Source organism: Hylobates moloch, unplaced genomic scaffold (assembly GCF_009828535.3).
Source record: "Hylobates moloch isolate HMO894 unplaced genomic scaffold, HMol_V3 SCAFFOLD_4, whole genome shotgun sequence".
NCBI classification, from domain to species: domain Eukaryota; kingdom Metazoa; phylum Chordata; class Mammalia; order Primates; family Hylobatidae; genus Hylobates; species Hylobates moloch.
In genome coordinates this window covers 88,507,340-88,526,465 of record NW_026652279.1, presented here as the reverse complement: position 1 = coordinate 88,526,465, position 19,126 = coordinate 88,507,340, and the positions used below count along the sequence as shown (strand labels likewise).

The 19,126-nt window shown below is 42.2% G+C and overlaps 1 protein-coding gene across 17 annotated transcripts in view; it reads right to left on the bottom strand.

Moving 5' to 3' along the window:
* Positions 1-4,350: 4,350 nt before the first annotated feature.
* N4BP2L2 (NEDD4 binding protein 2 like 2) overlaps positions 4,351-19,126 on the bottom strand; it is a 115,817-nt gene continuing 101,041 nt past the window's right edge. For 6 of the 17 annotated variants that reach the window (XM_058437682.1, XM_058437683.1, XM_058437678.1 and 3 more), the window contains 3 exons: positions 16,783-18,521; positions 13,094-13,179; positions 12,620-13,016 (listed from right to left, as the gene is read on the bottom strand). In XM_058437682.1, coding sequence (XP_058293665.1) covers positions 12,879-13,016; positions 13,094-13,179; positions 16,783-18,521 — 1,963 coding nt within the window. In that variant the 3' untranslated portion in view covers positions 12,620-12,878. Of the gene's footprint in view, positions 7,024-10,692; positions 10,735-11,035; positions 11,110-11,437; positions 12,178-12,619; positions 13,017-13,093; positions 13,180-16,782; positions 18,522-19,126 lie in introns of those variants that run through there. The other 11 variants (XM_058437684.1, XM_058437686.1, XM_058437685.1 and 8 more) reach the window with 7 other exon arrangements.

The window sequence follows — 19,126 nt, the reverse complement described above, 5'->3', positions numbered from 1 at the left end:
GGGAGACTCACAGCCCGGAAAACAAGGGTGACGCACCCACTCCCACCTCGACCCCCGCTCCGCCTCCTGGTGCCCTTTGCCCTGAGGGAGCGGAGGGGAGGGGCCCCGTCTAGTGGGTCTCTGGGACACTTTCCCGGCCTGGAAGCCAGGCCTCCTGCCACAGCCCTCCCCAACCCCAGCCCCGACCTGCCTAGACCCTGAAAGTGAAATCATTTTAGCTGATGATTAATGAGCTGCCCGGCATTGTAAATGGCAACAGTAAAGGCCGTTGTCTCCCCCGATTTGTGAGCACCAACATCTGGCTGGCGTCCCACCAGGGCTACCACCACTCTCCCAGGGCTTGTATCTTTTCTTGTTTCATCTTTCTTTAGCAGCCTGCCAAAAATATTATTAGAAAGCTTTGTTGCCTCTACATAACTTTAAATCTCTCCTTCCTCAGAAAAAGCACCCATAAAACTCATTGATTTATGAACAGTAGCATAAGGGCTACCGCCCAGGTACCTGCCCTGTTGCCACCTGAGAAGTGGGGGCTTCTTGGAGAACTCTTTCAGATCCCCGGGGAAAGTGAGTGGCAGAGTCTACCGAAACCATTTATAGAGAAGTATCCAGACTGAAGTTCTCAGTTCCAGGAACTAGAGAGCACCCATTGGTTGATCACCACAGTGACTCTCCAACAGTTCACCCTCAAGAGCGTGACAGAGTGATCCTGTTTTCTGAACCAAAATTGACCATGCCTGCCTGAAAGAAACAACATTCAAAATTGACACCATCCTGGGAAATCCAGAATATATGGTGGCTTTGGCTATAACAATTATTGTAAAGTAATAAATTCTATTTCTGGCAGCTAAGATACTAAAATTGTGAAAAGAAACTATGAAAAAAGTGTGATTTCCTTCTAAAACAAAATCCAGAGATTTCACAGTTAGCTTTTAGGAAAGGACTATCCAAGTGGGGAGGGGCTCTGTGCTGAAAACTTCCCCTTCCGTTAGAGATTTCCCTCTAGGGATGGGGTAGGGCGGAGTGGGAGATGAGCTGCTCTCCCTTGAAAATCCATTCCCAGCGTGGAAGAAGAATACTTTCCTCATTCTTCTCAGCACTGCTAAGAAACAATGGAATTTCAAAGACCTCTAAATATTAGTAGGGAACCCATAAGGACCAGAAAATATACATGAATCATAAAAATGGTGACAAAATCTCTGTATCTTATCATAATTTGCTCAGCCTCACATGCTAACCTGCACTGGCTAATATGGGGGCCACTGGTCACATGTGGCTAGTGAGCACTTGGAATGTGGCTACTGCAAACACGCTGTGCCCGGGCCCGGTGCAGTGGCTCATGCCTGTAGTCCCAGCACCTTGGGAGGCCAAGGCAGGAGGATCACTTGAGGCTAGGAATTTGAGACCAGCCTGGGCAACATAGTGAGACCCTGTCTCTCTCAAAAATTCAAAAATTAGCCAGGTTGTGGTGGTGTGTGCCTGTAGTCCTAGCTCCTCGGGGGGCTGAAGTGGGAGGATCACTTGAGCCAGCGAGTTTGAGACTGCAGTGAGCTATGATGGTACCACTGTACTTGAGCCTGGGCAACAGAGCAAGACCCTGTCTCCTAAAAAACATAGAGTAAAATTTTAAAAATACACACTGAATTTTGAAGATTCACTATGAAAAAAGAAATATTAAAAAATTTTTTATATTGGTTATATGTTGAAATGGTGTGCTGGGTATACTGGGTTAATATATTATTAGAATTAATTTCATTTATTTTTATCTTCCATTGTGGCTCCTAGAGAGTTTAAGTTACATATGTAGACAGCATTATATTCCTACTGGACAGGGCTGCATTAAGCATCCGTCCACTTCCATTTCCCTCTGTTAAGAGGTCCCAGACAGCAGCTGCAGGAAGACAACACAGCTTTGTGGGTAGGGGTTTCAGCACAGGGCTTGTGGCAAGTAGAGCTATCTAACAGATGCCAGGAAACGTGATTGTGCTCCTTAGGAGAGGGGGCTGAGCTCAGAGCTTTGGAAATCCTTGCCCCTGTGAGGAGATAGAGAAGAGAGAAGACAGCTGAGGAAGGGGTCCTGAGGACACCAGCATTTAAGGACTGTGCCCTCAAGTGGATCTAGCAGAGGAGAGGACGATTGAATGACCAACAATTAAACAGAACACTGAAAGATGCAGGGAGGCCCAGGGAGGGAGTTTCAAGGAGGATCACATGGTCAGCAGTACCTGGAGATGAATCTACACACTTTCCTTTCACTTTTCTTTAGTTGACATTTAACTAGTCAATAAGTTCTATTTTCCCCAATGTACTCCTCAAAACCACAGTTTAAAGTAAACTGTTTGGGTATCTTTTTCCTCTCACTAGAGGAAGTGAGAGGGCAGGGATAGTGTCTTATTTATCCTTGTCAGCCCAGGCTGTAACACAATATCAGCCTGATATTCAGAAGGTGCTTGATAATTGTATATGAATCTAAACTATTTTCTTAAAAGATAATCCTGAGTTTGGGATTTACTAAAAATTAAGACTGAACAGGCCAGGCGCGGTAGCTCACACCTGTAATCCCAGCACTTTGGGAGGTCGAGGCAGGTGGATCACCTGAGGTCGGGAGTTTGAGACCAGCCTGACTGACATGGAGAAACCCCGTCTCTACTAAAAATACAAAATTAGCCAGGCGTGGTGGCACATGCCTGTAATCCCAGCTACTCAGAAGGCTGAGGCAGAAGAATTGCTTGAACTCGGGAGGCAGAGGTTGCAGTGAACCAAGATCGTGCTATTGCACTCCAGCCTGGTCAACAAGAGTGAAACTCTGTCTCAAAAAAAAAATAAAAATAAGGCTGAACAAGATAGTGATAATGTAAGGGATTAACATAAACAGAGCCAGCACGATCTCACTTTGCTGCACCAGAAACCATTACTATCATGGACATAAAGAAAATAACCTTATAAACACCATTTTTGGCAAATGAAGAAACATTGAAATTTTTCTCTATCACTGTTTAACAAGATGTGGAAAAGTAAGAAGGTGTGAAGGAAGAGCTAGTGCAAACCGGGAATGTAACCCTCAAACCTAGAGCTCCAAATAACCCTGGACTTGGAATGCTTAGCAATCAATCAGTGGCCGGGCATGGTGGCTCAGGTCTGTAATCCCAGAACCTTGGAAGGCTGTGGCAGGAGGATCACTTGAGGCCAGGAGTTTGAGACCAGCCTGGGCAACACAGCAAGACTACTGTATTAGTCAGGGTTCTCTAGAGGGACAGAACTGATAGGATGGATGGATAGATAGATAGATAGATAGATAGATAGATAGATAGATAGATAGGAGATATATATGGATTTTATTAGGTAGTATTAACTCACACAATCACAAGGTCCCACAATAGGCCATCTGCAAGCTGAGGAGCAAGGAAGCCAGTCTGACTCCCAAAGCTGAAGAACTTGGGTCTGATGTTCGAGGGCGGGAAGCATCCAGTGTGGGAGAAAGATGTAGGCTGGGAGGCTAAGCCAGTCTAGCCTTTTCACATTTTTCTGCCTGCTTTATATACTGGCCATGTTGGCAGCTGATTAGATGGTGCCCACCCAGATTAAGGGTGAGTCTGCCTTTCCCAGACCACTGACTCAAATGTCAATCTCCAGGATCAATTCTTTGCATCCTTCAATCTAATCAAGTTGACATCAGTATTAACCATCACAACCTCATCTCTATTTTAAAAAGTTAAAAATTAGGCATTGTGGCACACATCTGTGATCCCAGACTGAGGAGGCTGAGATGGGAGGATCACTTGAGCTCAGGAGTTCCAGGCTGCAGTGAGCTATGATTGCACCACTGAACTCCAGCCTGGACAAAAGAGCAAGACACTGTATAAACAAACAAACAAACAAACAAAAACTATCAGCCTCAGGTTCTCCTGCCCAGGGATGCCAAAATAGCAGAAAGTCTGAAACCAAGATGAAGCTTCCAACATAGTGTAACCAAAGACCTTTTAACATAATAGAATCTTGATAAATATTATAGTAGGAGCTTTCGCAAGTCTCTCTAGTACTATGTCCAGAAAAACTTCTTTTCTGATTTTTAAAATTCACTCAAAAATGTAAATTAGTTTTATATACATACTTATTCATCTTGTTACATACATATAAGCGATGTATGAATTGAGAGGACAGGAAAGAAATCTTTGCCCGCTTAGCCATTTCTATGATGGGCTTCTGATCTGTTTAGGACCTTCTGCCAGATTCAGATGGAAGTGTAGGATCCAGCCAGTCAGAGGGGGACTTTGTCTCCCCCTCCCCCAACACTGCCTCCTTCCTGGCTCTTCTGACATCCTTCCCCTTGAAGCCTGATGGAGGCTTTGGGAAGCAGGAAGAGGCTAGGGGAAGGGGGACAAGGGAAGAAAAGCAATGGGAAAGATGTCAGCTTAGCCAAATTGGCAGAGGGAAATGTCCAGGGCTCTGGATATTTCCAACACAGAAATATTCCCTAGATAAGGCTGACTTTGATCACCCTGCCCCACACTGCTTTCTGCATTCCATCCCTCTTTTTGGTGTTGGACTCCTCCCCAAAGGGGAAGACCAGGTCTCCTATCTCCACAGTACCTATATTTGCCACAGTGTACAGGGGCACTCGGTATGAGCTTCAGGGAGGGAGTCTGGGAGGGAGGAGAGGAGCCCAAACCCATTTCTCTACTGCTCCATTCTGGAAATTAGGGCAAGGTCATGAAGGCAGGGGCTGGAGAGAGCTGGGGGCTTTCTGGAACCCAAGTAAAAGCCTGGGTGGCTGTTCAGCTGGTATGCATCAGTACAGCATAAAAGTGCTCCACAACCGGTCCTGCCCACACCACCCATTGTCAAATGTTTTGAATACCACTCTTGAGTATCACCATGATGGTGCGGATTCTAATATATTCACTAGAAAGCCACAAATGCTTTGCTGTGGAAGGCCCCTAAGAAAGCAAGAATTTGCCAGATGCCAAGATCCTTCCCCAGCTCTCTATGCTTCAAACCCTAAACTAGTCAGATCTGCCTTGAAACCGTCCCATCCTGGGCCAGAGGCAAGTCTAAATTGATAAAGCCTCTAGGAGCCTGCAGAATTCAACAAACACTGAAGACCACTGTGTCTGTCCGGAAGAGACGCACAGTTTAGTGGAGAAAGAAACATAAAACTGTACAAAATGAACATAAGGAAAACACTGAGATATCTTAAATGCAGCACTAAATTCCCAATAAAGATGACAGATTAAACACAAGTATTCAATTTCTACTTCCTCTTTGAAACCCTGCTAGAATGTAAAGGGGGTTGATTTGGCTTATTTTATTTTATTTTTTTTTAGCGGGAGTGATTGTTTTGTTACTATTTTTGTTTTAAGCATAAAGAAGAGGGAGAGATCACAGCAACAAAATTTTGGAAACTGGAGAGCAAAAGGCCAAGTGTTAATTGATTCGGCCAAAAAAAAACAATCCTCTGATTTATAGACAGCCAAGAAACAACACAAATTACCCAGCATAAACCCTAAATCTCAGAAACTGGAAGGTTTGGAGGTGGGGCTCTACACCAGAAGGGCAGTTGCAAGTCTGTTTAACAAACAAATGTCCATACCCTAAGCAGCTGCCTGCCCGTCCCCAGGCCTAGAGGTTTGCTCCTTTGAGAAGATTCGACAGAAGATCTGGGAGAAGTAGGGTAAGATAAGACCCGGGGCTCTCTTTCTGCAAATGGGGATTAAGTTAATGTCTACATGTTGAATAGTGTGTAGTCACTCCTTAATTTATATTTTGTAAATATGAATTTTCATATTTTAAGTTTATTAAGTACAACTAAACTAAAATAGAATAAAAAATAATATTAGTAACTTCTAGTATAGTACAAGTCCCACAATCCCTAACCAAAACTGTAGAGGTCAGATATACTTCAGAATTCAGAAAGTGTTTGTTGTTTAAAGGTAATGGTACTGTATATTATCCTATATTCCCAGTGGGGTGTGGTGCAGACCTCTGTAGTTAAACACATTAATATGTTTGCAATGAAATATATGAATATACTTTATACATTCCAAGTGGGATAAATAAAGAGTAAAATTAATTGCCTACCTTTTGGGGTCAGGTTTTTTTTTTCTTGGCTCACTGCAATCTCTGCCTTCCATGCTCAAGCGATCATCCCCGCCTCAGCCTCTTGAGTAGCTGGGACTACAGGCACATGCCACCACACTTGGCTAATTTTTGTATTTTTTGTAAAGATGGGGTTTCACCATGCTGCCCAGACTGGTCTCAAACTCCTGGGCTCAAGTGATCCTCCTGCCTCAGCCTCCCAAAGTGCTGGGATTATAGGCGTGAGCCATAGTGCCCAGCTTGTATTTGGGTCAGGTTTGGCTGCAAACTTAGTTTTAATGTCAAACTTATTTAAAAAACAGAAACAGTGGTTGCCAGGGGCTGAGGGGAAGGGGGAAGGAGGAAGGGGGAAGGGGGAAGGGGGAAGGGGGAATGGGTCATTGTTTAATGGGTATAGAATTGCAGTTTTGCAAGATGAAAAGAGTTCCAGAGATGGATGCTAGTGATGGTAGCATGAATGTATTTATAACACACTTAAAAGTGGTTAAGATGGTAAATTTTATATTGGTGTATTTTACCACAATGAATACATTTGGAAAAATAACTATTGATTTTCAGAGCTTTTTGGATTTCAGAATTCTAGAAATGGGATCTCAAACCAATACTTGGATATAGGGGCTAAACTTTTAATCCTAATGCAGTTTTAAAAATAAGGCACTCAAGTTTTCTGTGCCTTATTTTCTTCTATCAAACAAATTAAAGTATGGCATACATCTTCAAATTAGACAATAAAATGTTCAAATTGTTACCTCCTCTGTTGAGTTTTATTATTCAGATAACTTATCAAGAATGGTTAAACAGATTATCCAAACTGATTTTGGTATCCAACGGGTATGTCTCTGGAAAGAATCCCTTGGGTTGGCACTGAGCACTCTGACTTTTCTCCGTGATCATGATCTTCAGCAGTACCATGAAGACAGCAGAACTCAACTACAAGCAAACACAAGCCCAGACAAGACCAGAAAACATGTGACATGAACAGTTTGTTTTCAGGTTCCCAGCCTTTACTTCCTGAGTTATGCCACTCCCCTGGCATCCAGGACTTCACAGCTGTCCCCACAGTCCACACTGCTTAGTCCTGCCTCATTCAAGAGCCTGTTCCCTGACATTTCCCAACTCCCTGTGCTTTAGCTGAAACTTGTTCTAGATCCCATTCCCTGAGGATCCAGCTATGTACATTACAAAAAATTAAAAATAAATTCATGCAAATGTGTTAACATGTTTACTGGGCCAATATGTTCCTCTGCTAAAGAACACAATTTCTATTTTGCCAGAGAGCATTTCAAAGGCAATGTTTTGGCCGGGCACGATGGCTCACACCTGTAATCTCAGCATTTTGGGAGGCCGAGGTGGGCAGATCACCTGAGGTCAGGAGTTCAAGACCAGCCTGGCCAACATGGCAAAACCCTGTCTCTAAAATAATAAAAATACAAAAATTAGCTGGGTGTTGTGGCGGGCTATAATCCCAGCTACTCAGGAGGCTGAGGTAGGAGAATCGCTTGAACCTGGGAGGTGGAGGTTGCAGTGAGCCATGGTACTCCAGCCTGGGCGACAGAGCAAGACTCCATCTCAAAAAAATAATAATAATAAAAAAGGCTGGGCACGGTGGCTCACGCCTGTAATCCCAGCACTTTGGGAGGCCAAGGCAGGTGAATCACGAGGTCAGGAGTTTCAGACCAGCCTAGCCAACATGGTGAAACCTCGTCTCTACTAAAAATACAAAAAAAAAATTAGCTGGGTGTGGTGGCGGGCACCTGTAATCCCAGCTACTTGGGAGGCTGAGGTGGAGAATCGCTTGAAACCAGGAAGGCAGAGATTGCAGTGAGTCGAGATCGCACCACTGCACTCCAGCCTGGGCAACAAGAGCAAGACCCCGTCTCAAAAAAAAAAAAAAAAGAAAAGAAAAAAAAGAAAGGCAATGCTTTAATCCAAGGCAGTATTTAGGGGAAGGGAATTCACTCTTATTATGAGTCTATTATTTTTCAGGCACTAGGCTCCACACTTTGCACAGTTTTTTGTGTTTTGTTTTGTTTGTAGAGATGGAGTCTTGCTCTGTTGTCCAGGCTGGAGTGCAGTGGTGCCATCTCGGCTCACTGCAACCTCCGCCTCCCTGGTTCAAGCAATTCTCCTGCCTCAGCCTCCCGAGTAGCTTGGATTACAGGTGTGTGCCACCACATCCAGCCAATTTCTTTTTTTTTTTTTGTATTTTAGTAGAGACAGGGTATCACCGTGTTGCCCAGGCTGGTCTCGAACTCAAGCTCAGGCAATCCGCCCGCCTCAGCCTCCCAAAGTGCTAGGATTACAGGCATGAGCCACCGCACCCAGACAGTTTTTTCATTTAATAACTTTGCAAAGTTATTTCATTTAATCCTCATTTAAAAGATAAAAATTTTACAGATTTTAAGAAACTGAGACTCTGAGAAGGGTCCTCTGTTAAGAGTCACACACAGCTAGTCAGGAGGAGCCTTAAGATAGGGACCCATCCTCTTCCTAGCACCCTGCCCCACTGCTGTAAAGGAGTGCCATGATGGCCGGGCGCGGTGGCTCACGCTTGTAATCCCAGCACTTTGGGAGGCCGAGGCGGGCGGATCACGAGGTCAGGAGATCGAGACCACGGTGAAACCCCGTCTCTACTAAAAATACAAAAAAATTAGCCGGGCGTGGTGGCAGGCGCCTGTAGTCCCAGCTACTCGGAGAGGCTGAGGCAGGAGAATGGCGTGAACCCGGGAGGCGGAGCTTGCAGTGAGCCGAGATTGCGCCACTGCACTCCAGCCTGGGCGACAGAGCGAGACTCTGTCTCAAAAAAAAAAAAAAAAGGAGTGCCATGACATTAAACACCCTGGCAACCAGCAGGGAGAATATTTGTAAATGGGCACTGACTTGTGGTTCCCAGAGCCAACCAGATTCTCCTGCTATTTCCCTCTTTCTAAATTTCTGTTTACCCTTTGAGATAGACTGGTCAGTACTTAAAGCCAAACATAAAACAGGATGCCCTTTCTCAATAAAATAGTAAAAAAATCTGCACATAGCTACTGCACTCATAAAATTCCCTAAAAAGAAAAAAATAATAATTAAGGGCAGAATGCTCTGTGAGAAGACCCGACAGTTTAGGATACATGTGGGAGATCATCATGAAAATCAAAATTATGGTTGCAAAATGTCCTTGACACAAATCTACCATTTTTAGCAGACAGAAAAGACTCCTGAAATTGGCCACAGCAAAATATATCCATGCTTGCTGCATGCTGCTTGTACTGGTGTCTCCTCATGTTGAGGCCACCTAGGGGAACTTCACTCACTATAATCTAACTTCAGTCAGAGGTAGGCTAGAGGCTCGCTCAGCCAAGTCCTTGCCCAACATGCTATGGCGTTAAATCAAATCCCCACAACATAAATTCCATGAGGGCAGGGGTGTTTTTACTGCTATATCTTCAGTGTCTGACATGAGGCACCTCAATAAACATTTGCTGAATAATTTTTTTTGAGGCAGGGTCTCACTCTGTCGCCCAGGCCGGAGTGCAGTGGGGTGATCTCAGCTCACCACAACCTCTGCCTCCCGGGTTCAAGCGTTTCTCTTGCCTCAGCCTCCTAAGTAGGTGGGATTACAGGCAGCTGCCACCACACCTGGCTAATTTTTGTATTTTTAGTAGAAACGGTGTTTTGCCATGTTGGCTAGGCTGGTCTGGAACTCCTGACTTCAGGTGAACTGCCTGCCTCGGCCTCCCAAAGTGCTGGGAGTATAGGCGTGAGCCACCACACCCGGCCACATTTGCTGAATAATTGAATGAATGTCTTCGCTTCCTTCCTCTGGAATTCCTCATTGTCTCTTATCTCCTCCTGTACCATATTTATCCCACATTTTTCTAGTGGCCCCTGCAAATCTCTAAACTCCTCTCCCAAATCTTCAGTTCTTCCTCTTCTTTCAGGGGAAGCAGGATTAAAACAAACAAAAAACATTTTTACAGGGTATACATGTATTTCTAGTTGAGAAATGGAAACTAGAATACTCTTAGAAATAAGTTAAAATGAAAAAACATACGGCAAATGCATAGTGCATTCAATTCTTATCAAATGCAGACATATATGCACTGAAATCGTACCAGCTGTGTTTATTTCATAATTTAGGCATTTGAAAAAAATGCAATGTGTTTATTTTAATGTCAGCTTGATGACAAGTTTAAAATATAACATGAGTTCGTCTATATGTTTTACCTCTTTTCCTAGAGAATCTAATATTTAAATAGAACCTACACCCCTAATTCCCAGCCCTCATCACATACCAACCCAAGGGGGGAAATGTCTCATGAATTGTATGTTGATAGAATGTTATAAAATATGTTCTAACCAATAAAGTGGGAAAATAAATTTGGGAGCAACAATCTAAGCTTTGTTGTATTTCAGAAAAGATCTACACTTAAAGGAAATAAAAACATGACATGTACAATAGCACACAAGGTTGCTATGGTAACAAACTTCATTTTTTATATTATACTTTACTCTCCAGTCATGCTATAATACATATGAGCTATTACAAACAAATAATGTCAAGATTAACTATTTTATAATCAAACAGAGGTCTCTAGAATAAGTCGTACTTACAGTTCAAGGAATTTTCATTTTTCAACCAATCTTCTGTCTTTTCTAGAAATTATAATTAAAATACATAAAATATTAATATTTGGCATTGGAGTTAAGTTTGCATGGTCATTTTACTCATGTAGGGACACTCCTAAAATGACAAAAGAAATGTAACAGTGGCTCACGCCTGTAATCCCAGCACTTTGGGAGGCCGAGGTGGGTGAATCACCTGAGGTCAGGAGTTTGAGAACAGCCTGGCCAACATGGCAAAACCCTGTCTCTACTAAAAATACAAAAATTAGCTGGGTGTGGTGGTGCATGCCTGTAGTCCCAGCTACTTGGGAGGCTGAGGCAGGAGAATCACCTGAATCTGGGAGTCAGAAGTTGTAGTGAGCCGAGATCGCACCACTGCACTCCAGCCTGGGCGAGAGAGTGTGACTGTCAAAAAAAAAAAAAAAAAAGAAAGGAAGGAAGAAAGAAAACACTTATAAATATCTAATATCTATCTATCTATCTATCTATTTATTTATTTATTTAGAGACAGAGTTTTGCTCTGTCGCCCAGGATGGAGTGCAGTGGCGCAATGTTGGCTCACTGCAACCTTCGCCTCCTGAGCTCAAGTGATTCTCCTGCCTCAGCCTCCCAAGTAGCTGTGATTACAGGCAAGTACCACCACACATGGCTAATTTTTTTGTGTTTTTAGTAGAGACAGGGTTTCACTATGTTGGCCAGGCTGGTCTCAAACTCCTGACCTCAAGTGATCCCCCCAACTTGGCCTCCCAAAATGCTGGGATTATAGGTATGAGCCGCCATGCCTGGCCACAAATGTCAATTTAAACATTTAAAATATTGCTCTGTGTGTGAGTATGTGTGTTTTAAGTGGCAATAATGTCTCCATGGGGAATAAGGAGAAACAAGAAGTTGAGGAAAAATGTATTTGGTTTTATTAAATGGACAGACAAAATGAGTCTACTTTGCCCATAGAGGTGTTTATGAGAACAGTTAAGAAATACCTACTGTCCTGAACTATTAGGTCTAGAATGATTCACTAAATTTTGATTTTACTATTCATTTAAAAATGCACCCATTAGCATTGCCTCTGGACACATTTAAATAATAACCAACTAATGTGAACAGAACCCCAGCCACCCCCACTAGGTTAGGTGAGGTACTGGCTTTTCCAGATTTTCTATCATCCTTCTAACCTTTCAAGCCAGTCCTCCTCCAGCTACCTGGAAAATGAACAGCCCTCAGAACAGTTACATCTGTCACTGTGGACCACAGATCACAACAATAGGAAGGTGCTTCCAAGTCAAGTAACTACAAATCTAATTTGTAGCTGTTACACTATCATAATGGATAAGACTGAGGGCTGGACAGGAGAAAAAATGTAATGAAGAATAAAGGACTCACCTACAGTGGGCGCCTTAGTCATCCCCAGTGAGTCCTTATACCTGTATATTCCTCCACAAAGTTAAGGAATTAAATGCAACCTTCTCTTTGGGACTAATTGAAAGAAAACATGCCTATATTATCCACTCATCCCCATCCATATATATTCTTTTTCTAATTTAAGGTATGTAGTACTTCTCTCAAGTTTGATAAATTTTATTTTTTATTCCATAATTTTAAAAATTTTATTGACATAATAATTGTACATATTTATGAGCACAATGTATTTTGATACATGTGTACATTGTGTAATGATCAAATCATGGTAATCAGCATAAATATGACTTCAAACATTTATTATTTCTTTGTAGTCAGAACATTCAAACTCCTCTCCTCTAGCTATTTTGAAATATATAATGCGTTATTGTTAACTACAGTTAACTATAGTCACCCTGCTGTGCAATGAACACCATAGCTTGTACAATGGAATAATATTCAGCCATAAAAAAGAATGAAATCCTGTCATTTGCAACAACATGGATGAACCTGGAAGAAATTATGTTAATTGAAATAAGTCAGACACAAAAATATATACTGCATGATTTCACTCATATATGAAATCTAAAAAGTTAATCTCATAGAAGTAGAGAATAGAACAGTGGTTTCTTTTTGAAAGCCATAAAAATATACCTTCACTGGCCAGGTGTGGTGGCTCATGCCTGTAATCCCAGTACTTTGGGAAGCCAAGCCAGGCGAATCACCTGAGGTCAGGAGTTCAAGACCAGCCTGACCAACATGGAGAAACCCTGTGTCTACTAAAAATACAAAAACTTAGCTGGGTGTGGTGGCACATGCCTGTAATCGCAGCTACTAGGGAGGCTGAGGCAGGAGAATCGCTTGAACCCAGGAGGTGGAGGTTGTGGTGAGCCGAGATCACGCCATTGCACTCCAGCCTGGGCAACAAGAGTGAAACTCCGTCTCAAACAACAACAACAACAACAACAAATACACACCACACACACATATATACCTCCACTGACATCTTCCATTGCAAGTAAATCATCTTTAGTGTCTTCCAGTCAAGGGGAACCACATAGTCATCAGGCAACAAGGATTCTGTGAAAAAAAGAAAGAACTAATCTCATCTCTAATGTCACACAGATTTTTACCCTAACTGTGAAGACATGCAAACCTGATCTCTAACTCACCATACCATTAAAAGTCTGGTTTTAAAGATATTTCGGTGATGTCTAAAGCTGGAGTTTGTCTCAGATCTCAATTAGTAAACACTATCCAGACTCTAATACTAGGATTCATTTGAGTTCTTGCCTTATTTGCAAGGCCACTGACCATGAGCTTGGCTCGTCCAATCTAGCCAAACAAATCGCTTCATAGCCTCTACTTATGGTTTTCTCTTTATCTCTTTCAAGTACATGCCATTTCCAAATATGAAATTCTTTCCCTCTGCTTTTCTTTCAAGCTACATTCTTTCTCCCTTGTATAAACAGTGCTTATAATGCACTTCCACATGGAAGGCATTCCAGAGAAAACTATAACCTCAAATTCTCTTCTACAATCCTTTTAGCACTATTAATGTCACTCATAAAATATTCATAAGCTTATCATTTATATTTTCTATATGCACTAAATTTTGTTTTATGTTAGTCTTGTCTCCCCCTTTGGAAGATAAGCTATTTGATGAATGAGGTCTATTTCCTTTAAAAAGCTTTCTGAAGTTTAATTAACGGATGCTTGATCATTGTTGATTATGATGACATCGTGCACTCAAGGTAAGAGGAGGCATAGAATCTTTTCACAATAGTATCTTGATGCATTCTGGTGCCCCTCTAAGGCAGTGATTGCTAATCTTTTCACATCATAGACCCCTCTGAGGAGCTGATAAAATCTACGGACTTCCCCCCACCCCCAAAATGGCACAAAATAACCCCCAAAATTTTACATACAATTTCAGAATATGGACCTTGGACTAAGATCCCAGATCTAAAATGTCTTCAGTTATCACTTAAAGCTCCCCAAAGCAAATGCATTTACTTTGAAAAAAATTGGTATGATTTTTTGGTGTAAGTAGGTGGGTAGAAAAATTACAACAAATAGGCTGGGCACGGTGGCTCACGCCTGTAATCTCAGCACTTTGGGAGGCCGAGGTGGGTGGATCACGAGGTCAGGAGTTGGAGACCAGCTCGGCCAAGATGATGAAACCCCATCTCTATTAAGAATACAAAAAAAAAAAAAAAAAAAAATTAGCCGGGCGCAGTGGCAGGCGCCTGTAATCCCACCTACTTGGGAGGCTGAGGCAGGAGAATTGCTTGAACCTGGGAGGCAGAGATTGCAGTGAGTCAAGATCTCACCACTGCACTCTAGCTGGGTGGCAGAGCGAGACTATGTCTCAAAAAAAAAAAAAGGAAAAGAAAAATTACAGCAAATAGTCAAGATGTAATTATTCACAAAGTTTACAAATATGATAAATATGATGCCAGAGTCCCAAGAGCAGGTTGATAATTATGACTCCTTGGCCCTAGGACTTAGTCAATCTTTGGTCTCAGCTGTGGGACCAAATTTATCTGGAACATCAGAAACTTAGGAGCCAAGTAAAAAAACTCAGGATGACAAGCTTTGAGATGGAATGGGTCCCCAAGGAACCCTGAGAGGTGTAGAACAACAGAAGATACAGGAGAACTGCAAAAATTGGAGCTTTGGCCTCTTCAGTCTTACAGCTTCTGTCCCCAAAGAACAGCACTAGAAAATATCAGCTATTGAGCTACAGATAAGGAAAAGCTGGGATAACTATCATAAAGACATTATCTTATATATGCTTATGATTGAAAACAAATTTTTTTCTTTTTGAAACAGAGTCTTACTCTATCGCCCAGGCTGGAGTGCAGTGGTGCGATCTCAGCTCACTGCAACCTCCGCCTCCTAGGTTCAAGCAATTATCCTGCCTCAGCCTCCTAACTAGGTTTACAGGCATGTGCCACAATTCCTGGCTAATTTTTATATTTTTAGTAGAGATAGGGTTTCACCATGTTGGCGAGGCTGGTCTCGAACTCCTGACCTCAGGTGATCCACCCGCCTCAGCCTCCCGAAGTGCTGGGATTACAGGCATGAGCCACTGTGGCTAGCCCAAAAAGAAATTTAGTTGGAATATTAAAAAATCATATTTTTGCTTGTTTTATTCACATGTAGATTTTTTCATTTCCAAAAATAACAATTTTTTTTTTTTTGACAGGGAGTCTCACTCAGTCGCCCAGGCTGTAGTGCAGTGGTGTGATCTCGGCTCACTGCGACCTCTGCCTCCCAGGTTCAAGTGGTTCTCCTGCCTCAGCCTCCTAAGTAGCTAGGATTACAGGCACACGCCACCACGCCCAGCTAATTTTTGTATTTTTAGTAGAGGCATGTTTTCACCATGTTAGCCAGGCTGGTGGTCTCAAGAGACTCCTGACCTCAAGCAATCATCCTGCCTCAGCCTCCCAAAGTGCTAGGTAGGATTACAGGTGTGAGCCACCACATCCAGCCCCAAAATAACAACCTTAAGAGCCTGAAGGAACCTTTTAAGTCAACTAGTCAGGCTTCCACCTCATCCCTTCAGTATCCTTTTCAGACTGCCTTTAAAAAGTAAACTCAACTATTTCAGGTATCTTTCCTTCATGTAATCTTTGCAATCTGCCATTTACTAATGTTGTATTTGGGAGCCATAATAGTGAACGAGAAACGAAAGAGCCACGTGTCAAACAAAATAAAGGCAGAAAGTAGAGTTTCCTTTCTGGTGGCGTGGTGGTTCAGGCCTGTGATCCCAGCACTTTGGGAGGCTGAGGCGGGTAGATCACCTGAGGTCAGGAGTTGGAGACCAACCTGGCCAACATAGTGAAACCCCATCTCTACTAATAATACAAAAATTAGCTGGGCATGGTGGCGGGCGCCTGTAATCCCAGCTACTCAGGAGGCTGAGGCAGGAGAATTGCTTGAACCCGGGAGGTGGAGGTCACAGTGAGCCAAGATCGCACCACTGCACTCCAGCCTGGGTGACGAGAGCGAAATTCCATAAAAAAAAAAAGAAAGAAAGAAAGAAAGAAAGAAAGTAAGTTAGAAAGGTTTGGCCGGGCGCTGTGGCTCACACCTGTAATCCCAGCACTTTGGGAGGCCAAGGCAGGTGGATCACGAGGTCAGGAGATCAAGACCATCCTGGCTAACACTCGTCTCCACTAAAAATACAAAAAAAAAAAAAAAGATAAATAAAAAAATAGCCGGGTGTGGTGGCGGGTGCCTGTAGTCCCAATTACTCGGGAGGCTGAGGCAGGAGAATGGCGTGAACCCGAGAGGCGGAGCTTGCAGTGGGCTGAGATCATGCCACTGCGCTACAGCTTGGGAGACAGAGCGATAAATAAAGCAGCCTATCTCTACTGGTTACATAATCCCTTTTTGCCTGCTTCATTCTCCATTCTTCCCAGTATCTATTGAAATTGAGAGCCCAAGTATTCTAAGTTCTCAGAGACATTGAAGGAGACATGAAGACTACTGACAGCAAAGGGTGGGGACTTTGAAGATCAAGCATCGTTTGCTGTGGATCCTCACTCACTGCTGAAAAGCATCACGAGATTAATAAACTGCATGAGATCACTAACCACCAGGTAGAAACACCTCCAAAATTACTTACATATGTTAAACTGGATCTTTCACTTTTAGCAAAAGAAAACAACTTACCCATTGGAACGCCTGGAGATCCAAAAAGCTTTACTAATTGAAAGGCAAACCCTTGTGATAATGGTAGCCCAAGGGAACTATAGTCAGTGCTTGTTAAGTCTTGGCTGTCCTCAGCTGGTAATTGCTTAGGTTCTTCCCATCTTTTCAGCTTTCCATCAAACCTTTCATTTAAAAAGTGAAAATCAGAAGTGACTCCCAAAGAGCATGAAGTGTCAGGATGACTATGTAAAATTTCTGGAGAAATAAACCCTGCATCATTTAGTATATCACCTACTCTTGTCTGGGATTCAAAAGTCAAAAACAGTTTCTTGTTTGTAAAAGATGGCTTCCAAATACTAGACATATTATGTAGCACAAAAGAAGGAATATAATTTTTGTATAAAGATGCAGAGCACCTTAGTCTGTTAAATGACAGGCAATGAGAATAACACTGTCCACCAATATTTAAAGGGGTAGCTTTGATAATATCAAGATAAAACCACAATGGATGATGATCAAAGGTCATAAGTTTTTGCATATTCTCCTCTTCACTGTTCCTTTCTGAAATTCTATCTTTTTCTTCTCCCAAAGTAACTTTTAGTCCATGGCGTTTTGTTAACAGGTCACATTTCTCCCTTTCTTTTACACCGATATGACTCTGTCCTAATAAGTTAAAATTTGGTACCAAATTGAAAATCCTTTTCTTCCTCCTTTTCTTATTTTTTGTTGATTCTAAGGCATTCTTTGGTATATCCGGTTGAGGTAAGCAGCTTCTGAAGAGGTTTGTTTCTATGAATGAATCCATAGTTTCAGGTGGAGGTGAAAAATCTTCATTTCCTATCAGTAGTTTGTCTGTCAATATTTCTGGATTGTCTCCTGGTTCTGATGCTGCCACCGAAGTGAAGATCAATTGAATCCATTGCCCCCTGCTGTCAGGACCAGCCAACTTACGTGCTCTATCTTTCCTTGGTCTCTGTTCACATATAAACTTACGAGGTCCTGCAGGCCAGCTACCAAAATAGGACTGTCTATCAGAGCCCAGCTGTAAATCTTCATCAGATAAATTGGTTGTGAAAAAAGTCCAATGATTGATTTTAGTTGCATACACTTGTTCCTCTCTTAAAACTTTATCTGACATTCTGATTCCATGTTGATGGCACAGAATGGGTTCATGTGGGAGACTTTTATCTACTATTTCTCTCTTCTTCATAAATAAGCATGAATTTTCTGCAGAAAGGTCCTGGGTGTCTAATGCTATGGTATGCCTATTTCTAATATGCTTTTCTACCTTCATGCCAGAGCAGTCATCAGTTGTTGCATAGGAAAGGTTTTGAGTCAGTATTGGACAAGTAACAGAGATTTCATTTGGCCTCAGTAACAAACTTACAAACAAGTTATCACCTTCCTTAGAGAGGTAATTCTTTGGTGTGTTGTCCAATTCAACTATAGACATAACGTTTTGGAAACTGTCTTTAGGATCTTTATTTTTCCATCTTTTTTCTTTATACCCAGTCACAAAATCTCCGACTTCATTTTGTAGACCACCAATGAAGGGATATTCTGATTTTCTTCTGGTCTTTTCAATGTCTTCCTCCTCACTCTGAGATGGGTCCTGATCTCCTGGTGTAAGATCACTTAAGAATTCTAATGAGTTTTCCTCCATGATTTTATTCTGACTGTTCTGCTTTTTGTTTCTTTTTCTGTTCCTCTTCTGTTTGGTTTTGCTGAGCCTATGACCAGTTTTCTTCAAAACTCTTTCTCTGAAATATCAAAGAATTAAGAAAATGTATGACTTATTACATGTATAACATAAGCAAACTATAACATCATACTCTTCATGTGCAGGTTTAAAAACCTTTAGTAGAAGAGACTCTCAAGTGTGCATGTACTTTTTGTTTGTTTGTTTGTTTTGAGATGGAGTCTTGCTTCATTGCCCAGGCTGGAGTGCAGTGGTGTGATCTTGGTTCACTGCAACCTCCGCCTCCCGGGTTCAAGCAATTCTCCTGCCTCATCCTCACAAGTAGCTGGTATTACGGGTGCCCACCACCACGCTTGTCTAATTTTTTTGTATTTTTAGTAGAGACGGGGTTTCACCACGTTGGCCAGGCTAGTCTTGAACTCCTGATCTCAGGTGATCTGCCTGCCTCAGCCTCCCAAAGTGCTGGGATTACAGGCGTGAGCCACCACACTGGCCATACTTTGTACTATATTTAAAATCACTTTTAAAAAGAGATACTTTAATCCTATACATTAAAAATGAGTATACTTTGAGAAAGTTAAAGCTAATATGCATATAATCATTTCATAAATCAACAACTTTATAAAAACCTAATATTTTCCTTAAAGAAAATATTTCATATATAAG